We start from the raw sequence: 24,195 nt of genomic DNA, 5'->3' as shown, positions 1-24,195 counted from the left end.
TTACAACAAAAATGACTTTTTTTTTTTCCAGGTCCCTTTACAGACGTAGTAACTACAAATCTTAAGCTACGAAATCCATCAGATAGAAAAGTATGCTTCAAAGTGAAGACCACAGCGCCTCGTCGATACTGTGTGAGGCCAAACAGTGGAATTATTGACCCAGGATCATCTGTAATTGTTTCAGGTAAAAGCAGATATACATCGTTGCAGGTTATATGTTTTAAAGCATGAAAAACCTCTGTACAAAAATATTTGTTTGTCGTTTATCATGTTTACCTGCAGCTATTGCTGTGTTAAAGAGGAAGGAAAGTTGGAAATGGGCAGTGACATTAACAGTACCTTCAGACAACTGTATTCATGTTCCCATTGTGAAGTGGGACATTGCTTGGCTGCTCTGATGTGTTTAAAGTTCAACATTTGACAGTTCATTGCGTTTAAAAAAAAAAAAATCCATCCACAACCGTGGAATAGTTGTTTGGAATAGTACAGGTCCCTATTGTCTGAACTCTATTGTGTCATAACTTGTCGTAATAGAAGAGTTATGAGTGTGTTAAGTAATACGTGCTAAGTGGAAATCCATCAATTCTTTTAAGGAAATTTTCTGTTATATTAGATAGAGCTTTTGTAGCCCTTAGGTTTGACAAATGTATCACGTTTCACTCTAGAGACACTTCTTAATCTGTTTTTGGGATGTGGATTAAAAAAGGATCTTTAGTGCTCAGCAGTGTGAGCCTTGAAGCCACACAATATTTCCGCCCCCCGTGAAACTCCGTCTAGGTTTGGCTTACATACTTCATTCTGACAATCAACAGAATTTTGAGAGCTGGATATATAATAATCTAATCCTATACTGGACAGTACTGTGGCAAAAAGACCAGATGTCAGGAATGATGGGAGTAGACATTCTCAAGAAAGTGGGAAAAGAGTAGGTATTGTTCTTCTGACTTGGTAAATTATTTTGGTAGGTTGTTCTCCCAATCTTTTTGAGTTAAGAATCATCTGAATAAGGCAATTCTCAAACCTATGACTGTAAGAGGAGAGAAACTCTTACTTTTCTGTGGAACCGTCATATTTCCCAACATGGATGTAGTCTCATAGGTTGTAGAGATCAAGGGTGACACAGCCATAAGCTTCTAAGCCTAGAAAGCTGATGATTCTCATAGTAGCCCTGAAAAGCTATAGCAAAGCAAAGGGAAACAAGGAGCAATCTTCAGAGCTTTTCATATTCATACCCTTAAGCCCTCTGGGAAGTTTAAAAGAATTTGAAGAACTAGCTTTAGGTGATATGTTCAAAAGCTGCAAGAAATAACTCAGGAAAACTTCAAAGTTGATGGATTAAAACCTTAGAGTAACTTTCCTTTTAGGAGAGACACCAGTTTTCTAATCCGATATGATCTGTAGAATGTGACCTTTTAAAACTCCAGTATTGCTTGCCAGGGACAGTTCAGAGTCTTGTGGACAAAAGATCATTTTATTGAGATAATTGTTTAGAGATTCCTGTAGTCAAAAGCTTAGCTTATTTTCCTTTTCAACATTGACTCACAGACATTTGTGTTAACTATGTATCAGAGTATCAAAGCTGGGTGATTTTCCACTTTGCATCCACAGTGGCTCTTTGTTAGTGTTTTTTCTGTGTTAATGGGATCTCATGCGGTTTTTCAGCTACAGAGACTCCAAGATGTAGATGTGTCATTACAGATGCTTTTCAGAATTTAAGTTTTCTTCCCCAAATTGTTGGTTTTGGGCATATAATTCCTTTTGAATTACTTGGTAAGCCAAGTACGCAGATACTTTTTCTATTGACCCACTTTGTTATCTCTTGTATCTCTCTTCTGAATGTTTTCAGTGCTGACTCATTGTTCATATCATTAAAAATAGATTTCTCTCACATTGTTGTGCAGAGGGAAATCAATGTAGGATACCATGGCTGAAACTCTGTTCAGAACTAAATGTTGACAGTGTTAGCTGCCTCTAGTCCAGATAATGCATCAGATAATTCAGGGTCAAGGGAGTTTTAAAGTACATTATTGGAGATGTGATTTAATAGACATTTTAAGGAAGTCCACAGACATTTTGTGTATCATCCTATTGTGAAACAGAAGGTACTATTTTTTAAACACATTATATATTTTTTTCAAAAATACGGATTTGGTAGGACCTCTTTTTTACTGTTGATTTGGATGTCTTTCCCTTCACCTCGATGACCTAAATTAACTATTTATTTTTGTGTCATCTATATTAATTGTTTGCTGGTGATTTTTCTTTCCAGACTATAGAATGTTATTTTTCTTTCTTTGCAACTGTTACGTGTTAGTGTTCTTCCTTCTGAGTTTCAGACCCATTTAAGATCGTTTTTGTGGAGATAAAGCCCTTCTCTGTAGAAAACTTAGGCTTACTAACAAGAGTCTTGCTTTCATACCTGTTTGCAATACTCTTAGAATTGATAATGTCGACAGCTCGTGGGTTCTGAGAATATGCTGAAAACAGTGGCTTCATATATTCATGGAGTTTGCCATGATTACTTAAAGCCTAACATAGCTTGAATGTCTCTTTGAATTCATTGATCTTTTTCTCTGCTGCTTTTCAATTCAATCAAATTTTCAGCTGTTACCTAGTAGTCAAAGAACACCAAGTTATTTAACTAGTTACCCAAGGATTCTGCCAGCACAGGAGGAAGATCTCAGATGATGGAAAGCTGGTTCTGCTGTCTTTCAAGCTATTCCATCTGTTCCCTTGGCGTAGGGAAACTAAAGTACTGCATTCTTTCTGTGGTCTGTTGGTGGAACAATTCTTAGAGATAAATTGCTGTAGCATCCATGTTTGGAAGAAGCCTTTAGTTAGATCATTTATATTCTGGACCTAAGTGAGGCCAACGATTAAAGAAACCTGACTTCAAAGCCTTTGCAAGTGGGATCGTTTGAAAGCATGTTAAATACTGCAGTTCCTATATGGGCTTTATTTGTGGAATGTATCTGATTCAGATTGCTAGATAGAATGCTAGATTATTTAATTATCATTTGATTATACCGTATGCAGCATTAGAGGAGGAAAAACATTGGATAACTATTCTGCAGCAAACATCTGCAACATGTAACTAGTATATAAGCTCTAGAATTAGGTTGCAGTATAATTAAATTTAGTAGTAACTTTTTCATAAGTACCAGTGAATTTGGAGAGGCCAAGTTAATCATTTTGATACTGTACTTACCAGTTTATAAGCTAATGCAGTTCAGTTCTATTGTGAAGAACTTGCACTGTGTGAAAGCGGGGATGTTGAGCTATACATCCAGTGAGGATGCCGAATTGAGGAAAATAAAACTGAATTGTTGGACATTGTAAAAAAATATTGAAGTCTACAGACGGAACTTTTTTAGAATTACATGGGAAACTCATTCAGAGTGTACAGTGTGTTTTCCTAGCTAAATAAATATTTCTGCTTTAGTTTCTTCATTGCTGTAAAATAGGTGGCTGTACAGATTCCTGGTGATAGGACTCCATGAATGTAATTCACATTTTTAATCTTTATCTGAAATTGCTTAAGTTTCTCTTTTTCTTTTTATATAATGATGCTCTAAAGTGGAATCCACTTCCTGTGGGAGACAAGTCAAATAATTTATCTCTACAGTTTACTCTGAGTCCTTGTTCTCTGGTAGAGTTGCAAGTGTGTACACGTGTGTATGTGTGTATATAACTTCTGTTATCCGGGACTCCCATCAGGAGTGAGTCAACTAATTGTCTCCAGGATGAAATGTGAGCAAGGAGGCTAAAGTGACCGTTTGTATTAGGGTCTATTCCATGGAAGTAGGATGGAGGTAGACTCTGCTGGTTATGTATCCTTCTGTCTATTTCAGTTAGTCCTCCAGCACTACTATTATCAACCCTTGTGTATTCAGGTATTTCTGCAAATCCTTATTCTATGCCCCTGCTTTACTCTCCTGGACGGTATTATAGGTGTTCTCTTTTCAGTCACTTTGAACTAAAGAAATCACACACAAAATAATGATACTAGAATGAGCTGACAACCACTCTGGGCTGTTTTTTAAACAGCAACAACAACAAACACCTCAACCTCCTGATGGCTTTATACAGTTTGGATGGATGAAGGTGCTGTGCTTCTGTAATTGAAGTGTTCTTTTAAAAATATTGTAGTGTTGTAGTAATAATGGAGATAATGAGAACTGTTACTGATGTAATTCATTTTTCCAATTTATGTACACTTCAAAATAATAACTTTGAAAACATGAGTTCAGCTTGACCAGTTGAATTATCAAAATTGGAAAGCTAAGAGTGCAGTAAAAAGACTTCTCATTCAGAAACTGTCTTGTCACAAAAGTACCCTCTACAGCTTGAATATTCTAGTTCTGGTACTTGTAGCACAAACTATATTGTGTCAGAAGCATCTGGTTTCATTCAGGAAGTTTTTTAAAATCTGCATTAGAGTATGTTGAAGGCTGACAGTGCGGGGATAAAATGCATCAGATAAAATACAAAGAGGGTATTATGTATTTAATTTTAATGTGTCACTTAAAACTGCTTTTACATCAAACATGATTTTGAATCCCATCCCTCTTTGTCCACTCATAAAATGTAGTGGAGGACCAAAACTTGCTGTAGAATTCAAATCCATAGCTGGATTTTGGAGTGCTTTTGGGCAAACATTAGCTGTTGGGCTGGACTTAAGTTTAACAATGTCAAAACCTGAATAAAATGTGTTACGTAGTTATTCCGTAAGTAATCACTATAAATCTTACAAGAGCTGAATTTGAAAGTGTTCTAATGATGCATTATTAAAGCCCTAGGCAGCTTTACCTCCTGTAGTAATTGTGGTTTGAGTTAAGTATTTTAGTAGTCTTGCTCCCAGCTTAGATTAATACGATTTAGTCAGTTGAGCTTGCCCTACTGGTGGTCTGTCTAATGTAAGTTTTTTTTTTTTTCCTTTCCCCTGAGTAAATGTCATAATGTATACCATCGTTCTTCTATGTTTGCATTTACTTAATCACAAAATTTATCTATTCCACAGAAAAGTCAGGATATGTTTGTTCTCACTTGTATATTAAATATCTTCTAGTTACAGTAATTGCAGAAATAATTTTTTAAGCTATTCTAGACTCTGAAAAACTTAAGGTTTTTAATGGTTGTACACTGTAGCAAGTAATGAAAGGAAACATCTTACATCTGCACTATTTTCAACACTGCCTTCACGTTTTAACTTTCAGTGTCTGTTCACTGAGAAACGAACCGAAAGCATATGGCATGTTTATTACAGTGATTAGCTGGAGGATCACGGATTTCTTTTTTATTCTTTTGTATAGTAATGCTGCAACCTTTTGACTATGACCCAAATGAGAAGAGTAAACACAAGTTTATGGTACAAACGATCTACGCACCATCAAATATTTCAGATATGGAGGCAGTGGTAAGTAAAACAGGGGTAGAATAACTGTTGTAGTTTGCATTTGCTTATTTATTTAAAAATTTAGTCTTAAGTGAATCACGTTTTTTAAATTATTTTTTTGGAGAAACGTCTTCCGTAAGTGATTCAGGGTTTTTAATATTAAATACAAGCTCAGTTCTTGGAACCTGTCTAGTTACTGATTGAATAGAAGTAGTACTATATCAAAGCTAAAGTCACGTCAGTGCTAAAGCATGGTCATGTTGTATGTGATAAGCAGTTTATTGGAACTGAAGAAACAGGTTTTATATGAGGGAATCCAGTATATGGAAGCAGCAAGCCTGAAGTTGTATGAAATAGACACATTAGGTCTAAAAAGTTGAATAGTATCCTAAGAAATTGAAACATTTGCAAGACTACACTGTCTCTCTATGAGATACCAAGTGGCTAAACACAGCACAAACGATAGATTTTATTTTTTAATAGAACAGGTTGTAGGTTCAATTCTTGGGTTGGACTGGTCTGACAAAAGATCCAGGAAGAAGAGAATTAAGTTTGTGCATTGTAGTTCAGAAGTAAGGACACCTTTCTCTGACATTACAAGGAAGAGAAGTCTTCAGTCAGAACATGCCCTTCAGGGTATACGTGGGTTCCTATTAGCATTTTTATTAGGGTCCAGGGGTATGATGCAGGGCTTCTGTCTCTAGAAACTGTTCTAAGGACCCCCCAGTTCATATGGTTAATCATGTGGTTCAGTGTTCACTCAAGGTAGAGGAGGGCAAACAAAACTTTTTATCCATATTTTATAAATTACTGAAATTCACTACACCTCCGACAGCTTAGGCTCTCTTCCCTTACATGTGAAGGCAAAGATTATTATGGCATCTCTTTCCACTGGAAACAGTGGAAAAATTTTTGTTAAGCTTTTGAGATGTGTAGCTACAAAGATAACATCTCTCTTGTTGGTCTGGTTTACTTAATATGTGCTGGTAGCTCTTGGTTATGTGTGGTAAGTGAAGCGTAACTATTTGGGGAGGATATAAAAATCCACTTTGGAAATACCTTGAAAATAACAGCTTTCTTGGTTGTTAAAAGTATAGAATACTGAGAAACAAATCTTGCAGAAAATCAGTAATTGTAGTTACAAGTTACTGCACAATTATAGCCACTGGAGGAAAAAAAAATAAAAAGGAATTTACTCTGGAGTTAAGTATAGAATCAATAAATGTGTCTTTCATTCTTTTGTTTAAAATTGATGCTTCTGAAATAGGACATGAGAACATTTACCAAGCAGCGGTATGGCTTTGTTCTTAGGCCAACTCAGGTAGTACTTTTGTTCCTGATTGTGTTAAGGAAACCACTCTGCTGTCCCACCTGTTGTGCCCTACAAAATTCTGGATCCATCCTGGCATTCAGTTCACTTGATTCCATTTCCAGACTTAAGTTAAACCATCTCTGCCTCTCGTTACTTACAGAGAAATCTAAAGTGGACAGAACTGTTGTTCAAAAGCAAGTCTGAAAATTGCAGCTAGGGCAAGAACAGCATTCAGCTTTGTAGGGCTATAGGGAAGTTCTAAGAACAAGGTTTTTTGAACTATTTGTATCTTTGCACGACTGGCTCATTAAGTAACTATATTAATTGTTTTAGTGGAAAGAAGCAAAGCCCGATGAGCTAATGGACTCCAAATTGAGATGTGTGTTTGAAATGCCCAACGAAAATGATAAACTGGTAAGTAAGAAAAGAGTAAGAAACTGTCATACGCTGACTTATGATCTTACAGAAATTTGTTTTGAACTTTTTAAAATCTGTTTGATTTGATGGTTAAGTGGATGTTTAGAGTTTAAACTTGGTTAAATGGATGGGAGAGGTGTTTGGTATATAACTTCTCAGGCACGTGTTTTCACGGGGCCCTGATATTCACATGAAAACATTGTGTAATGGCTGCCTCTTGTAGCCATTCATATGTGCTATGCTATCAGTTCATGCAGCTGAGCTCCCTACTTCTAGCACATGGCAAAGGTACATACTTAGAATTTGTACCTCTAGGTTTGCCTTCCCTGTCTTTCTGCCTTTTATGGAAACTAGTTTTAGGTACAGGTTATCTAGAGGGCTGAAGTAAGTTGAGGTAAGTCTTAACTCTGGTGTCTGAGAATCAGCTGAGATGAATCTTCAAGTAGAAGGCAGATTTAAACATTTGACAAAATTATTTTTAATACACAGTTTTTATTTACTGCTTCTACTACTAGTTTGGAGATTATGGAGAGAAACAACTCCAAATTACACTGCTGTCGATATGCATGATGCTGTATGGGGTGATTTATATTTTAGTTCAGTATGAATACTGATATGCAGTATGCATGGCTTCTGTGTTGCAGCACAAACAAGTTAGCGTTGTCCTTTACTTTATAATTGCCATGCTAGCTTCATTTCAAATAGTTTGAACTATTGCCAAAAAATATTGTCCTTTCATTATTCATATTACTGATTTGCTTTAGCATTATAATGCTGTCAGATAAAAGCAGAGTCTTCAGTACCACATACAGGGAAAAGCAAATTGGATCATTTGCTTTTTAAAGTATGAAGTGCTTTTCAGTTTTAAAAATTCTCTTTCTAATTCAGCTGAATGAGAAAAGGAAGTACTGATTAGAAATTAATACATGCGCTGGGAATCCTAAATGCATCTTTTAAGGTAGTGGTACAGACAGGTAATCAGACCAAAAAATTAAAAAATCCCATTAGCTCTTTCATGCTTCTGACTTCAAACAAAATCAATTCCATTTGTGTAGGAGATGGCAGTTTCATTGTATATGGACTGAAGATGTCTGTTTTTATGCTGCCTGGTGTTTGGAATAATAGTTAACTGTCTGTTGTCCTGAAGCTTTGTGGAATATGGCTGAAATTCTTACACGTTACACATTTTACCCTCGTTCTTCTGATTACTGAATCTTAATACTGTACATTCTTCTTTATTTACCTTTTATTTTTTTTGGTGCTGCTTTTAGCATTGTGAATTAGAGTGCTAATGCAGGATTTCTATAAACAACCTTATTCAATTTGTGGCTTTGGCTTTTCTTTTTTAACTGTGCAGTCTGTAAGGTGTGTTGGGTGGAAGTAGCATGAATCCATGCATGTAAAATCTCATAATTTGTATGCATAAAGGATCTTCATGAAGTCTGCTGGCTGGCTAATAGTTGTCTTTGCAACCATTCTTCTAATACAGTTTTTGGAGTGTAATGTGAGGGTAATATGGTCAGTATAATGGTCTTTTTTTTTGGTAAAGATTAATTTGAGATGCAGGCTTTTATTCAGCTGTAAGCTGCCTGTGTATGTGAAATGCTAAAACTGTAAATTTTAAGCATTAATTATCAAGGTACTTAGCTGGCTACCTTCTGTGTTTCTTACCCTCTTACTAAATTACATTCTAGATATAAGAAAATCACACTTGCTTTTAGTTTTACAGTAAATGTGAGAGAAATGTAATGCTTTCTTACAGAACTAACTCCTTTTATGTTTTTCTTTAATACATTTATAGTGTTGACTGTACCTAATCTTTATATTTTTCTGAGTAGCAGCATGGGGTTGCAAAACCTAATGCTTAAGGAGTTGATTTAGTCACTCAGTTAAGTCTTGCAATGAGAAATGTGCCAAGACCTGAGGGCGAGGCTCACATACCACCTCAGGATGCAAGTACTTCAGTCAGCAACCTCTTTCTTCAGATGCCTACCAGTCATAGCCAGAAGATAGACATGAAGGAACCAGTCACTGAGGTCAGGCAGCAAAGGAGGTTTGCTCCAGGGAGATAAGTCTTAGGTCTCTATTGATGTTTCAGTACTACTAAAGGAGTTCAGTTTAGCTAGTGAGCCAGAGAAAAAAGCGATACATCTTTCTCTGTTTACTCATGATACAAGTATGCGGGTCTTTCTAAATCTAGTTAGGATTACCTGTGTAGAATAGCAGGATTTGGTATTTTGCATTGCAAAAGGTGTAAAATGCAAGTAGATGCTGTAGCCCGAATAATTGCTGTTTGTATAGGAACTAAAGAGAATCTTGGAAATCAGATTTTTTTTTAAAGTTGTTTTGTTCGTACATAGATATCTTACTTTTTAATAGGTTTTCTGTTATATTCAGAGTGGGCTGCTTCACATGCAGTGCAGTGGTGGTCTAAGTGACGTAGCTGTATAGCCAATCAAGTAAAAATAGAGAAGCTTGAATGTACTGCCATGGGAATGGTGTTTTTTTTGTGAATGGTAACCTGAGCTATACAGTTGAATCCATTCTATTGTTACTGACTACTGAAGATCACTGTCTGCCTTGAGCAGAGCTGTGGGAACTATATTTTTATTTATGGCTTTCTGGCAGCTTTCTGTGCCACTCTTTACTTGTGTCCAAAATTAGTATTGCGTATTGCAGAGATGCTCTGAAACTTTGATACCATGTTTGCACAAAACTTGAATTTCTCTCTAGTAAGAGGCTCTCAAAATGCAAAATATCTCAGCCATACATTATGTTAGTTGTAATACAACCTGTTTTCTTTCTACTTTGTTCTGCTTCTTACTATTGCAGCTTTAATTGTTTCCTTTTTGAATAAGATAGGTCCTTCCAACTGGACTAATTCTTCAAGCATCATGTAGGCCAACTGCTTGAGCACTTAGGACTAACCAAAAGTTAAAGCATGTTACTGAGGGCATTGTCCACGTGGCTCTTGATCACTGACAGGCACAGGGCATCAACCACGTTGATAACAAGCCTGTGTCAGTGTTTGACCACCTTCACAGTAAAGAAGTTTTTCCCAGTGTGTAATCTGAACCTCAGTGCAGCTTTGTGCTGTTCCTGCATGTCCTTTTCTGCTTATTTTTTTTCCGTCAAGTTCAAATACTGCGTGATGTATCTTACACCATCTTTTGCATGCCTACTGGGTCGGTGTGAAGCAGCTGAAGTATTTGTTTTTGTCCCAGTGGCATTTAGTACCAGATGTAAAAAGTTCAGTCTCGTCTTGCTTTCCAATACTTGTGCTAACTGGAATTGAACCAGTAAAAGAAGTCTTTTATTCAGATCATTTTAAGTATAAACTCAATAGAACTATATTAATAGCTGGGTTGTTCCAATTTTAAGCTGTGGGTAATTTTTCTCTAGATAAGTAAAATTCTCAAGTCGTTCTTAATATTTGTAGAATGATATAGATGCAAGCAAACCCGCTCCAGTACAGAATGCATCTAAGCAGGATGGACCGATGCCAAAACCACATAGTGTTTCACTTAACGATACTGAAACAAGGAAGCTAGTGGAGGAGTGCAAACGACTTCAAGCAGAGGTTATGAAGCTGTCGGAAGAAAATCGGCACCTGAGAGTAAGTTCTGCTTCCATGTTTGCATTGAAGTGGCTTCGCTCTTCTCGAGTGAAAAGTCTGGCTTGTGATTAGGCTCAGAAATGCGTGTTTCAGAAACTAGCTGCAATTGTTGGGATGTCAAGATTGATTCGCAATGTAATTTTACTGTCCTGTTCACTGTGTATTTTATACTTCTCAGTCGTTGGGTCTTTGGGATTGTCATGGATGAGATATGGAAGCTACACCATTTTCTTCAAAGAAATGCAGTAAATATAGGCCCATTGAAGGTGGTTTTAGTTAACTTTCTGTATCTCTTAATTTAGATTTAATAATGAATTTTAAATAAAAGCATATTATTATTCATTCTTAAGAATGAGTAAATGAGATCCAAAATGGTAACTCTGTTGCACATTGTTAGTGAACAAGGACAATTGGTTGGCCAGAGGAGGTAAGCAAACAATACTTTCTAGTACCTTTATGGAAAGGTGCCCTTTCAATAATCTGTAACTAATTGATAAGTGGTTCTTACGTGACTATTCTGTCTGTTTGCTTTTGGGTATCTAAAAAATTCATTGGCAGCAGTAGCCTTTTAAAGGACTCATAAATAATGTTTCTATACCTGTAACTCTGCTGATATGGGACTATTTGGAAAAATAAGACAAGGAGAAGATGATTCTCCTTAACAATAAGGAATTACTGCTGTTTAATTCTTATGTAGTAAGCAAAAGATGGATTCTTCAGTGTGACTAGCAAGAATTTCAGAATCTTAAGCAAAGCACTGGATTGCCTATCCTTATTCAAAATGTTCTGGTTTGCTGTGTTCAGATCCTGGCTTTTGGTATGATGTAATATTATTTTTCAAATTATTTTCTTTATAGAAATGTTCACCAGTAGATTTGGCTTTTGAGTTAGGTTTTATGTAATTGTAAAGAAGGTGTCTTCATAATTTTCTTCCATCTGTGTTTTTGTTTTTCTCCCCCTTTCAGGATGAAGGCTTGAGGCTCAGAAAGGTAGCACACTCGGATAAATCCGGATCACCCACAGCTTTGGCTCTCAGAGATAATGGCTCTAATTCTCTTCCATCACTTCTTGTTGTAATTGCAGCCATTTTCATTGGATTCTTTCTAGGGAAATTCATCTTGTAGAAAGAATGAGTGAGAGAAGCATGCATGCAAAATGCAGCTTCTTTTTTTTTTTTTCTTGGCCAGAAAAAAAAGATTTGTTTACCTACCACTTCATTGGTAGTATGGCCCAAGTGACCATTTTTGTGTACAGCATCATAACAGGCTTTGCCTTTAATGATCTCGCACGGTTAGAAAACACAATCTAAAAAGACAAACTGTTCGGCTACTGGACAAAATTGTACATTAAGTCATCAATAGCAAGTGTCAGTTGCACAGTCAGTCCTTTATGAAAATTCATAAATAAAGAATTGTTCTTTCTTTCTGTGGTTTTAATAAGAGTTCAAAAATTGTTCAGAGTCTTGTAAATGTTATTTTAATAATCCTTAAAAATTTTATCTGTTGCTGTTACCTCTTGAAAAAATGATTTATTAGATTGCTAATCCCACTCATTCAGGAATATGACAAGAGGTATTCTGGGGGAAATGGTGCCTCTTACTGTGTAAATTTTCTCCTTACATTACTTTGCTAATATCATGGCAGAATTTCTTTCTTATCCCTCATGAGGCATTGTTGAGAGTTCTTCATCCTTACAATCCTGTCCCATAATATTTAACATTACAAAAGAAATAAAATTGTTAACAGATTTTCTGCTGGGTAGCCTGTTTGTGTGTGTCGTACTTTTAGAAGGGATTCCTAACAAGTTCATTGTTCATGGCAATTTGCTGCTTGTAACAAATGGCTATTTTGAAGTTTATTTGCATAAGTCTCTGGCTTAGACTGTTGTTATTGAAGCTTGGAGGAAGAAAAAAAAAAAGGGGGTTCCATTCTGTTTGTTTTAAAAAAATGAACTGTTTTCTGGCTGCTTTCAGCTATAGAGGGGATAATTGTCAAACTCATTTTGGGACAGAATAATTTGGATATCCAGCAGGTACAAATACCAGACTTGAATGTTTTCGATATATTAAGAATTAGCTTGCATTGTGCGGAAGTGTAATAATCAACCTTTTGTTCCATCTTTGGATCTTTTGGGTGTCTTCCAAGAGTCAACATTTTTCTCCTTTGACTTCCATAAAGGTACTTAATTCACGTATACCAAATTATGGTTTGTAGTTCCATTTTAGCCGATGCTCAAAAACGCGATTTGGATGATTGAGACACCCATAATGAATTCCATGATGCAGAAGAGTTGATATTTGCCGAGTGAGTCTTAGTTGCTCACGTGTTGAAAATGAAAGTCATTTTTATGCAACTCTTGGCAGACCTACCTGTGTTAACCATATATATAGCTAAGTTTCAATGAATGCATTTTTGGGGGTCTAAAATGCTTCCCTGCACTTAATCTCATGTCTTGCCTCATCTCTGAATATCATAAAAACAAACAGTAGTAATGGAACAAAATATTATCTGTACTTTTGACTAAGCTTAATCCAATACAGGGAATTACTTGTAAACTGAAAAATTATGGAAGGGATATACTCCTGTAAGCGAAATTGTGTATGTTTTTGGACAGCTTGACTTGATGTGGTGCAGCTAAGTGTGTTAGACCTTGGTATATGCACACGTTGTGTAGATGAGAAAAATGTTCTAGAGAAGATGTACATTATCTTGGTTGCCTTTGATTTCTAGTGATTTTTTTTAAAGAAAACTATAATTACATCATGTTCTGTTATTGTTCTCTGTGATAAACTTTTTATAAAATTTTGCATATGTGCAAGGAAGATGAAGAAAATACAAAAAACTGCTTATTTTCACTTAAGCATGCGAGCACAGGTGTTTCCAATTACTTGTTCCAGTGTCTGCATTCAAGTTGCCTTCCATCCCAGTGACTGGAAACGTTCTGTTAAGGTCTTGATTATTTTGGTTCCGCTGGTTCAGAATGGTGTAATTCTCCCAATTTTTTCTCGAACAGAACATTAACACATCAAACTTCCATAGCCTGTTCCAAAGTGATTACGTGGGAAATAATGAAGGCAATAAGTGTGCAGGATGTAGTTTGCTTGAGACAGAGCAGTTAATCCTGCACTGAAGGAAAAAAAAAATCCCCTGGAAGATCTTAAAATGTTTACAGCATATTGTACAGAGGTTTTCAAGGGTAGCTAGCACTTTCAGGACTTGAAGATAGAAAAAGGAGTAATTGCTCAATGTGGCCGACTCAGGTTTTGATGTCTGGCCGCAGTGAAAAGGAAAAAAATCAGATAAAATTGGATTGAAATAAATTCTCTCCATAAATACTGAACGGGTGGTTGTAAAAATTGGTCATGGTTTGAGTGATGTCTTCAAAGTGAAAGTGTGCAGCAGTGTGCTTACTAATGGTATAAGGAGACTGTCTTGGTTTCCAGTAATCCCTTCATAGCTGTATATAAAATGTAATGCTACAACTTTTTTGCTCTCAGGAGTCACTTTGGATGAGATCAACTGTATTCAGTGAATTATGTAATATGGATTAAATTGTTTGTCTTTGTTCCTGAAATGGTTAGAACTTCTTGCTTTGTCTGCCTGCTTACTTGTGTATGTAAGCATGGGGAAATACAGCCTCCGCTGCTCCTAGTGATAAGATCAGATGGCAATGCCCATGAAGTCATGTGAGGCTACATGTGTAACTTCAGTTAAATATGCATCACAAGTCCCATTTCGATTTCTCAAAAGGACAAGATGGAACAAGTATACAGTATCAAAGCGTTACTTTAAAAGTTTTTCTGAATATATCACTTTACAAAAGGGTAGTGTGATGGTTCAGGTGAGAAAAAAAAAAAAAAAGCCTTGTTAAATAGAAAATATAGCTTCTGTAGTAATTCTGGACACCAAATTTAACCCACATTTAAAAATCCATATATGTATATGAAGTTCATTTTAAAAAGTTATTTGCATCAACGCACAATTTATTTGTGCCGTTCTACTCATTCTTGAAAAGCTGTTGACAAACTGTTGTCCAGGCTTGCATGTCTCTGCTGCTATGATTGAAACCAATTTATATATGAGAAGCAACCAAACACTAGCTTGAAAGTTCATTATCCTCTCGGGAGGAGAAGGGGTGGAGGGAGGAGGTGGAAGATGACATCTTGCCAAAGGGGGAAAAGACAAAGTCAATAAGTAAAGCTTATTTTTCAGGCCTTCCTCAAAGATATTAAAAGCTGAAGTGTTAATAAACCATTGAAAATGTAGTAGTGTCCTTTTTTTTTTTAATTTTGAAACTTCTCCCGATTATTTATGTTCTGTAGACTTTAGGATGCTGAATAGGTGTATCTAGGTCCCTGAAGGTTGTGTAACTGCCCTGCTGCTTGGTACTGCTAGTAAGTAGCAGGGAGCTGGCTTGGATGAAGATTTGCTGCTGGAGAGAAGAGCAGGTGCTTGAATCCACCCAGCACTGGGGATGCTGATGACCTGTCACATTTACAATAATCATGTCAAAGAGTTTTTCTTTTCCAGTCTGGAGTCCCAAACGATTTTGGTTGAACAGACTTTCCAGGGCAAACTCTGGCAAAAGATGGAATGAGACCTCTGTGTTACAGAGCAGCCCTGATAAACACTAATATTAAAATGTCCTGCTCTTCGTGTTTACAGGTGGGATAGACTTCTGCACTTTGCCTTTTTAGCCATGTTTCTGTGAACGTTGTACTTCACTGCTTTGCTTTCTGTGCTGGTTCCTGGTGAGTGCCTTTACTGGGCCGTGTGCTGGAAGCTCCTTGGTAGCACAGATGGCTGCTGCCCCCAGAGACTGGCAGCGTTACTCCGGTGGCATGCTTAAATGTTGGCCGAGATGGGGTGTTCAGTACAGAAATCTGTCTTTTCAAGGGATTGGGCTCCTGTTGGAAGGGTTGAAACTAATGACAAACGAGACTGATCTCTTTCTTTCCTGTCTGAACTTCTTTTCCAGGGCTCTCAAGTAGTGTAACCAAGCATATCACTGGAGTTGGTCTGCTGTGCTTTTGGTCTTGGGTGCAGGGTGTGTGTGTTTAAGAAAATTTGCTAAGAGATTTGCATAAGCATAGGCAGCGATAGTGTTGTTGTTTTTTTTTTTTTTTTTTTGCCTTTAAATGACAAATGGCGAAGTAGAAATGAGGTCTTGTACAAAAGCAACACGATTTTTGTCTTTTATCTACTTTCTCAGTGCTGCTAGATACAAGTACTTCTTCCTCTCTTGCTGTGATGGGGGTTTGTGTGTTTGTGCAGTGAACCAGATTTGGGAAGCGATTTGGATGAAATCAGATTTTTCATCTTGGGCAAATGGTGTTTAATTTCAATTGTATAAGCATCTCCCACCACGTTAGAGTGCCGTTTTATCTAAAGCTTCGTACCAGTTTATGTAACGCTGATAATGCTGCCATTAGGTATTGAATCCCTGTTTATACAGTAGCTACTTCTGTTGCTGGCAGCAGTGGAATGCTGTTCATCCCCTCCCTTCCCTTCAGAAAAGTTTTAAAGGGTGTTACAGTATCCAGGCACAGCAGCATGAGACAGACAGCTATGATTATAGCTAAGAAGGCTGAGCTCAGACCCTTGAAATAAATGAAAAATTAATTGAAAGGTGACAGAAATAGTCATTAATTCTTACCTTCTAAACTTGTGTATAATAAACGTCACACTGCTTTTTTTTCTTACCCTGAATATCATCCAGGTTTTCCAAAAAGAAAAAAGTCGTCTTGAAATAACTTTCAGGATTTTCTTTAAAATATATCTTTCTACTGGTGTTCATGCAGGTTTAAGTGCTTAGGTGAATTCAGAGGTTGTCACTGATGATCAGTGCCTTTCCAGTTCTCAGAGTTGTTGGTAACAGCAGCCTTCATGAGTCTCTGTCTGCCTTGTAAGGATGGCTTATCCTGGGTTTAGAGATTGGGAAACTGAGGCACAAGCATTGGGACAAATGACTGGTAAGAGACAATTTGGGTGCAGCCGCTGTTCTCTAGCATCCTCTCCATCTTGGTTCTTGTACTATTTTTTTTTTCCCCTGGGTTTCCAAAATGCTGTTTTACATTGCTTAGAGAGTGGTTGTTAGGTGTTAACCAGTGGGTTGTGTTCACCCGAATTACAGCCCAAACTCTACGAAAAGGCGTTAGTCAGGAAAAAACAACAATCCAAAAACCACCAAAGCAAACCCCAAAACAACAGAAAAAACACTGTCACCAACGAAAACACCCAAATCACTTGGGCACATTGTGTTGGCAGTATTAGAACATGGAAGTGTTTGTGTAGAACAGGTATTTGTGGAGCTAGAACTGTTTGTACTTTCCAAGGAAAAGAAAACAAACACTCCTAAACTTATACAACAACCACGGTGGTGGTGCTATGTGTTGCTCTACCTACCCAGGGGAGTGACAAAACATTTCTCCATTGCCATGTTGATAGCCCAAACTGTGCAACCATGGGTTTTGGAGTCAGTTCCTCAGAAGGCTGGTTTAAAGAGTAGCGATGTCGATAATCTAGTGATTGCCTTGATTTATAAACATGATGCTTTGTTTCTTGATGCTTGAGAGATGTTGCTTTAAATCATCACATGGGACAGTTCAGTTACAGAACCGTGCTTTGGAAAGGCCCAGGAGGGAAGTCCGTAGAAAAATCTTGAACCCTAGGTCAAATAAGCTCTCGAGCTCTAATCTGAGCTGCTAGAGTGCAGCTTTGATTAAGCGAGTGGTTTGTAGAAGATGAAAGCTCATACAGCAGCTTATGTCCCCCCCCAAACATTTGCTAGAAACTCCTGTGGTGTTCTTCAGGATCAGTGATCTCCAGGGATTTCTTGCCATCCTAAGGCTGTTAAGCCTAAAGCAGCGATGAGTCTTGTAAACAGGAGAACTCCAGGAGAGAGATTCTTATTGTATTCATGCCTGGGATTGCTTGAGCTTGATGGCACTGCTTTCAGACTTCAGTTTCTTCCATAATACCTTGAAATACTTCAGCCCTATGGCCTCTTTATTTCACGTCCCAGCTTTGAGAAAATCAGAACAGATTGCTTTTCTGATAAGGGAAAATTATCTCCTCATCCTGCCTCCACAGGAACCAGATTACAATGGCAAAGGAAGGTCAGAGCATTTGCGGAGAAACTTGTTCCTTAAAGAGACAAAGTTTATGTGATTGAAGCATCTTTGGGCTGCTGCTTCCTGCGTGAACCTGAAATCTAATTCAAGATGCGTTGGATAGCTTGATGTTGCACAGATACCAGCGATCTCTGATTACAGGGCAATTAGAGCTGAGGTGAAAGACCTTGAGTTTGGTGCTCCCATCAAGGGCAAGCCTGCACAGTGAGCTGAAAAGCCAGTTAGTGCTTGTGTGCTTGCCAGGCTGTCAGCACAGGCACAGATCCTCGGCGGCTGCAGCCCAGCACTCGGGAGCAGTGTGGGTGGGAGAGGAGTGTACTGCAAGAGAGAGTGGTTGAGAGTCCACTTCTAGAGCTATGCAGGAGTTGCATTTGTGGAACGAGAGAGAATAGGAATGAAGCAGCTAATCCCAGGTAACAATTTTTCACAACACAGCTCACAGTGTACACACAGGGACCTCTCCAGCTCCTTGGCTCCTGCGATGAGCGCGGTGGCGAGCTGAGCTCTCTGGGTGCTGCGCGCACGCAGCGTGTTAGGTGAGTCCCACACAACATTAACTGTGTTAGCACGCTGTGTTAACCTGTTAGCATGGGTATTGTGGTTATTCAAAACCCTGGTGTGTGTTTGTGGACGTGTTTACATCGGTGTACACACACCTTTCAGGATGCCTGCCTGCTACTGTGCAAACTGGTGGTTACAGCAGTCTGGGTCGCTGTGGGACTCTGTCATTGTACCAGCTTTGTAGCTGCTTCAGTTACTGCTATGGATGCATTTTCCTCCTTTTAACAGTTTCTATTTTTTTTTGAGCTAATTCACAATTACTAGTTTTAAGGGCAGCTGGGTGGGGAAATACTTCCTTCTTGCCAAATGGGAGCTACCTTGTCCCCTTCCCAAATGCACTTTGAGACCTACAAGGAGAAACGGGAGGCTTACATGAGAGGATGCTGAAGCAAGGTGGATTTCCAACATCCAGAAGTGTTTGCTAATGGCTTTGTGGAAGGCTGAGATACCAATTGTCAATGCAAAAGCTGTTCTTACTCTCTGGGAAATTCTCCCAGTTTTGCAGTCTTCTCTATGTTCCCCTTCACGTAGCTATGCATTTGTTACAGTCATGGCTATCTCCTTGCTCTGCTTGGAATCACGGACATTAAAGCACTTGCTTTTATAATAAATTGGGTAGGCCAATAATAGTTTAAGGTTTCAAATGGAGCATCTGTTAAAATTCAGTATCATTTTTTAGTATATATAGTGTATTTGTGAGTTTATGTAGCTCTTAAAGTTCTAGTGAATGTGTGATATTAGTCATTAAAATTTTTGGTAATTTCAGGAGTAATGTACATGTGAATTGTGTGTGTGTGGATATATATATGTATATGTATGTATATACACATTCATTTTACAGTTGTCTTATATACATTTTTGGATAGATGGGGATACGTTGAGGCAGTATTTGCAATTTAGTGATGGTATTTTCCTCTTAGCATTTATTTAAAACAAAACGTGCAGAAATGGTTGGTGCAGCTTAAAACATGCAAGCATTTCCCCGCTGTCCCATATGGATTGCAGAGAAGGGTTTCCTTTACTTTGTGTCATGTAGGTTCAATGAGTTTCTTGCCCTGATCATATAGCACCAGGCAGGCGGACGGCTGCAGGGGCAAAGCTTCATTTTGGTACTCCGTAACTCTTGAAAGTTTAACTTCCGAGATCCCATGAAGGCTGGTGCCACTCCAGTGCCAGCCTTACGTGACTGTGCTTTAAAAGTGACTGCCCTCGAGTATTTTGACACCTTGCAATTATTTTCGTTTAACTGCTTCTCTGCCTCCTCGCCCATCAATCACGGCGTGCCGCTGCTAAGGTCTCTGCAGTGGGCGGGTCGTTTTTTTTTCGGGAAAATTGGCAGGAGAATGAATGCTCAGCAAGTTGCTGCCACCAGATGGCAATGTTTTCTTATCTCTAGCTACTCCTGAAAAAAGTGGAGGCTGCCTCCTTCATGATCGTCCCTAAAGCCCCTGGCACACCAGTGTCGTGTGGTGTGGTTGTTTGCAGCAGTGCCTTACAGTTAATACAGGTAATGTCTTTGTTGTCTTCATCATCTTCAGCATCTTCAGTCTTCTGTAGGGTGCTAAGAGAAATGTGAGCTGGTAGTTGGACATTTAATTAAGGAAATCCATCAGGTGGCTGTCTGTCTAGGCAGCTTCTGTCCCCTGGCCAGAAGATGGCCTGAGCCCGTGCTTTTTCTGTGGATGGAGTTGCAGAGTTAGCAGCACAGTTAGACCAGATCTCAATCCTAACAACTCCAAGTGCAACCTTTTTCTTCACGTGAAGGCAGTACAATCTTGGGCAGTTCATTTCTCATTTTCCAATGGACTGTCTTGGAAAGGACCAATGCCTTTCCCTTGGGAAAGGGCTGGTAGGAGCAGTATCTGCCTGCTCTGAGGCGGTGAGCACAGGCAGTTCCCGTCGCTGGTAGAGCAAATTAATTCATTATTGGCTTGGCTTGGTACCTCCATAGCTGGAGTCCATCTGAGGGACTGGTCTGGAGCAGACTTGCAAAGACCAAAGGCTGGGGAGAAGGAGTTTGGATAATTGCTCAGGCCAACAGCACTGCTGCTTTAGCTGCTGAAGGCACACGTGGTTTGATTCCTCACAACCATATTCATTTCTGAGTAGAGATTTTTTTTCATTTCCTTACTATTATTTATTGGTGGCAGGAAATAATAATTAGAAAAATCAACACTGATAGTGCTAGAGAGAAGATTAGCATGAAAAACATCTTGGAAAATCCTTCTAAGAGGAATAAAAAGGAAAATTTAACAATAAAATTCAGAGTTAGTGGTGCTGGTTTTTATTACCTAGCCTTCCTTTTTGTGTCAGGAGGGGTGAATTATGCCACGTAGAATATACTTATGCCTGAATTCATCCATGCCCACAGCTTTGTGTGGAAAGGGTGGCCACTTCTTTCAGACTGTGGCTACTGCATTTGGAGTGCCTTGTAATTTAGGGCATGCTTCCTGAAAATCAAGCTCATCTTGCAGAGATCTGCTGTCACGTTTCCAAAAATCCTGAGTCACTTCTGAAAACTCAGAAATCGATCTAATGCAAAGCTTTTGAAGCTGGTGGTGGAAGTCTCATTGACTTCATTTCGCCTCTTCTCTTTGTGCGAGCGAGGGAGTAATGAAACTGCACAGCATTGAAGAAAGATGCTTTTGTTACCCTGTGGCTTGCTTTGCATTCTCAGTTCATTTTGGGTTTCTGTAAGAAAAGCGTCCTTTCTGCTCCCTGCTCCCTCCCCCAGGCTGTACCCTTAGAGCAAGTGAGATGCAATAGCAGAATAATAATGCCGTTTCATCTGATTACAGTTCATTTATGAAAAAATATTTTCTTTCTGTGGAAACCACACCCTTCGTACTGACACGCAGCTGCTCCGACCGTGCTAACCTTGCAAGCCAACACCAGCGTTGCTTGTGGTGTGCTTCCAGCCTGCGTTGCGGCTCATTTTCTTCAGAGAACCTAAAGATGTGCTGCGAAGCCCAAATCACCCCTGCTGCATTCAGCAGAGCTTTTTCTAGCGATGTGTTCCCAAGTAAATGATATTTTCTTACAGGTGGTAAGAAACGAGCTTTTCTGTGAACAAGTCCCTCAACAGGGATTTTGGTTATCACTTCGAGACGTGCATCACTCTATACAGGTGGTGAGTCAACAGGAAACTAATGTGTAGGGTGCAAAGAAATTTTCTTTTTTTTTTTTTTTTAGATATTTTTTTTATTTTAATCAATAGTTCAACAAGTGCTTAAACTTCCCCGGCAGTTTAATCTGGAACATCTAGTTGAGAAGAAAAATATCTTCAATAGCTTTACAAAAATAAAGAGATTTTCTTTTCTTTCTTTTTAAATCCTGCACTTTAAGCAAGCACACTCCAACTCAAGCAAGACAGACACTGCATCTTAAAACATGGACCTCTGGTCTTACAAATGACATTCTACCCCAGGGCAGCAGGCACAGTATGTAAACGGTATAGAAACAGAGCAGGAACAACTGTTACAGCTTTCTGATCTTTTTTTTTTTTTTTTTTTTTTTTTTTTTTTTTTTGACAGCATGTATTAAAAAGCAAAGTTGCCCAAGAGATTCCTCAGATTACCATTTCTTCTGGCAGGTGGCTCCTCCACCAGAATATTACAGGGGTGACAAGTGGAAACCTTTCACCTGTTCTGGCAACCCTGGCAGTTACTGAAGATGCCCAAATTAATTGTTTCCCTCATTAATGCTTCTGAGCTTCGGTATGGGACAAACAGCTCAGCTTGTAGGTCTTCCACTGCTAAGCCACTTGTGGCTTAGCTCCTTCAGCAGTCAGGGCTGCCAGCACACGAGGTCAGGCAGGAGAAACAAAATGAATGGAGTATATTGTCACAGATGTGTGTGGGGCCACGCAACAGTAAACTTAGCGCCTGATGAGATGAAGAGATCAAGGGAGCCCAGCTCCTAATCCTGGGCCTGTAACGTAGGAGAACCCTTGCAGGGCACGTGGGTTGACAAATAACACATGCACTCCGAAGGCTGACTTATCTGTGTCCAACTTGGCTTCTAGTGGCTAATAGGAAAATAAAGGGAAAATGTGTAGGCACAAGGAGGGAAGCTGGTGCTGCAGCATATGCTAAAAACCCAGATCATAAAAACATAAAATTATGTTTCAAGTCAACAATACAAATAAACCAGAAGAACCATAATATACCAGAGCCAAAATAAACCAGAAGCAGATTTTTTTTTTTTTTTTTTGGGGGGGGGGGGGTAATGCATCACAAAGGTCTCTTTCTAGCACTTCCTTTATAACCATCTCTGGGTGATAGGGAAAAAAAGGCACTTGTTTGGTTTTTATGTTGTGTCACGTTTGCATTTAGTGTAGCCCTATGTCTTGGCAAAGCTAGGTTGGTGCAAGTCAGTGATTCACAATAAGGATTTAACTGGAGGTTTAGGTTTGGATGTGCTTTTTCGAGGTAAGAACTGGACAGGTCTTTCTCTTGAAACTGTTGTAATACTTATGACGTTAAGCAGTTTACGGAGGAGCCACAACACAGTCATAAATTGCGGCTCCTTGCCCTGGTGAATGTGGAGCATCGTGCTGCGGAGTGGCTCTTGCTGTTGGGTTCAGTCCTGCGTTTCAAGGACGGGCATATTTCAGCTGGGACTCGTGTTTGTGTGGGCCTTGCGTAGGGAGGGGTGTGAGGGTCTAACAGCTCCCAGCCATCTATATTCTTCCGGAGATGAGATCACCTAATGTGGTGAAAGAAGCTTGTCTTCTGTGGTCTAAGGGACATCACACCATACACATCCTTATAAATAGAAACTAACACGGGCTCACTCATGCACCTATGTCTTAAACAGAAGTTGGAGACTAAGCTACTATTTGAAGGAACTTGTCTGAAATCCTGTAATACCCCAACAACTCATTTGGAAACGTGCTGGTGTACATTTGCTGAATAGAAAACTTGAGGTCTAGCTGGAGAAAATCAAACTCCTATCTGGTTTTGAGGTTCTCTTTCAGAGACTTCACATCCCTTTCTGGACCCTCTGGTTAAAGCTGTGCTCCTGATGCCTCTATGCTAACAACCATCCAGAACTCTTCAAGGTTTGATGGTGTGGAGCAGTAAACTATTAAGTAATGCTGAGCAGAGCAGCTGTTCTCAGGGCTTGGTTTATCATAGTGAGCTGGCTTTCAGCTCCTCCCAGCGAGCTGAAGGAGGATCTGGTACCAGGTGAATGGCTGAATGCTTTCTCTGTTGGCTACTGAGTCACCCTGAGCTCTGTTCCTGCCTCTTGAGCTATTTATGGGTTTTCTGTGACATTTCATGTCTGGGGGAAAAATGTGAAAGGTGTGATGTGGCAGTGACAGCCTGTGGTTGTTCCTTCCCCCTCTTCCTCTGGCTGTCTCGAAAACAGGTGAACTGATTTCTTTATCACTCAGGGAATTCCTGTCAAAGGCTGAAACCAGCTTGGAGCAAGCTGTCAAGAAGGCACAAACGTTGAGGAGGTAGGGAGCCTGAGTACAGCCATTTGCTACTTGGGTGGCTTTTTCCTGCTTGCTTTGCTAGGAAGGTCCATGCTATCGCTGTTATTTCAGAGCATGCTTTTGCTGTAGCACACGGTATGGACGCTCACCTGTGCAAAGCTGAAAGAGCTGTATTCAAGATGGGCTTTTCCTATGATGCTAGAAATGACACATTGGAGGGTTCTTCCTCCTGTAGCACGGGACGGGGCAGCTAGAAGCTACTGCTGATGAAACACAGTGACCTTACTCCTTGTGTTGCTCTCACAGGTTCCCCATGTGA

At 39.0% G+C, this 24,195-nt stretch overlaps 1 protein-coding gene across 1 annotated transcript in view; it reads left to right on the top strand.

Annotated features, from left to right (window-relative positions):
- VAPA (VAMP associated protein A) overlaps positions 1-12,494 on the top strand; it is a 28,831-nt gene extending 16,337 nt beyond the window's left edge. The window contains exons 2-6 of the mRNA XM_084282480.1: positions 32-184; positions 5,313-5,416; positions 7,041-7,121; positions 10,564-10,740; positions 11,706-12,494. Of these exons, the coding sequence (XP_084138606.1) occupies positions 32-184; positions 5,313-5,416; positions 7,041-7,121; positions 10,564-10,740; positions 11,706-11,864 (674 nt within the window). The 3' untranslated portion in view covers positions 11,865-12,494. The remainder of the gene's footprint in view (positions 1-31; positions 185-5,312; positions 5,417-7,040; positions 7,122-10,563; positions 10,741-11,705) is intronic.
- Positions 12,495-24,195: the final 11,701 nt, after the last annotated feature.

The sequence above is a fragment of the Netta rufina genome (assembly GCF_964035555.1).
Source record: "Netta rufina genome assembly, chromosome: 2".
Lineage (NCBI taxonomy): Eukaryota > Metazoa > Chordata > Aves > Anseriformes > Anatidae > Netta > Netta rufina.
Note: the sequence above shows the minus strand (reverse complement) of the source record. Positions and strands in the feature narration are given on the sequence as shown.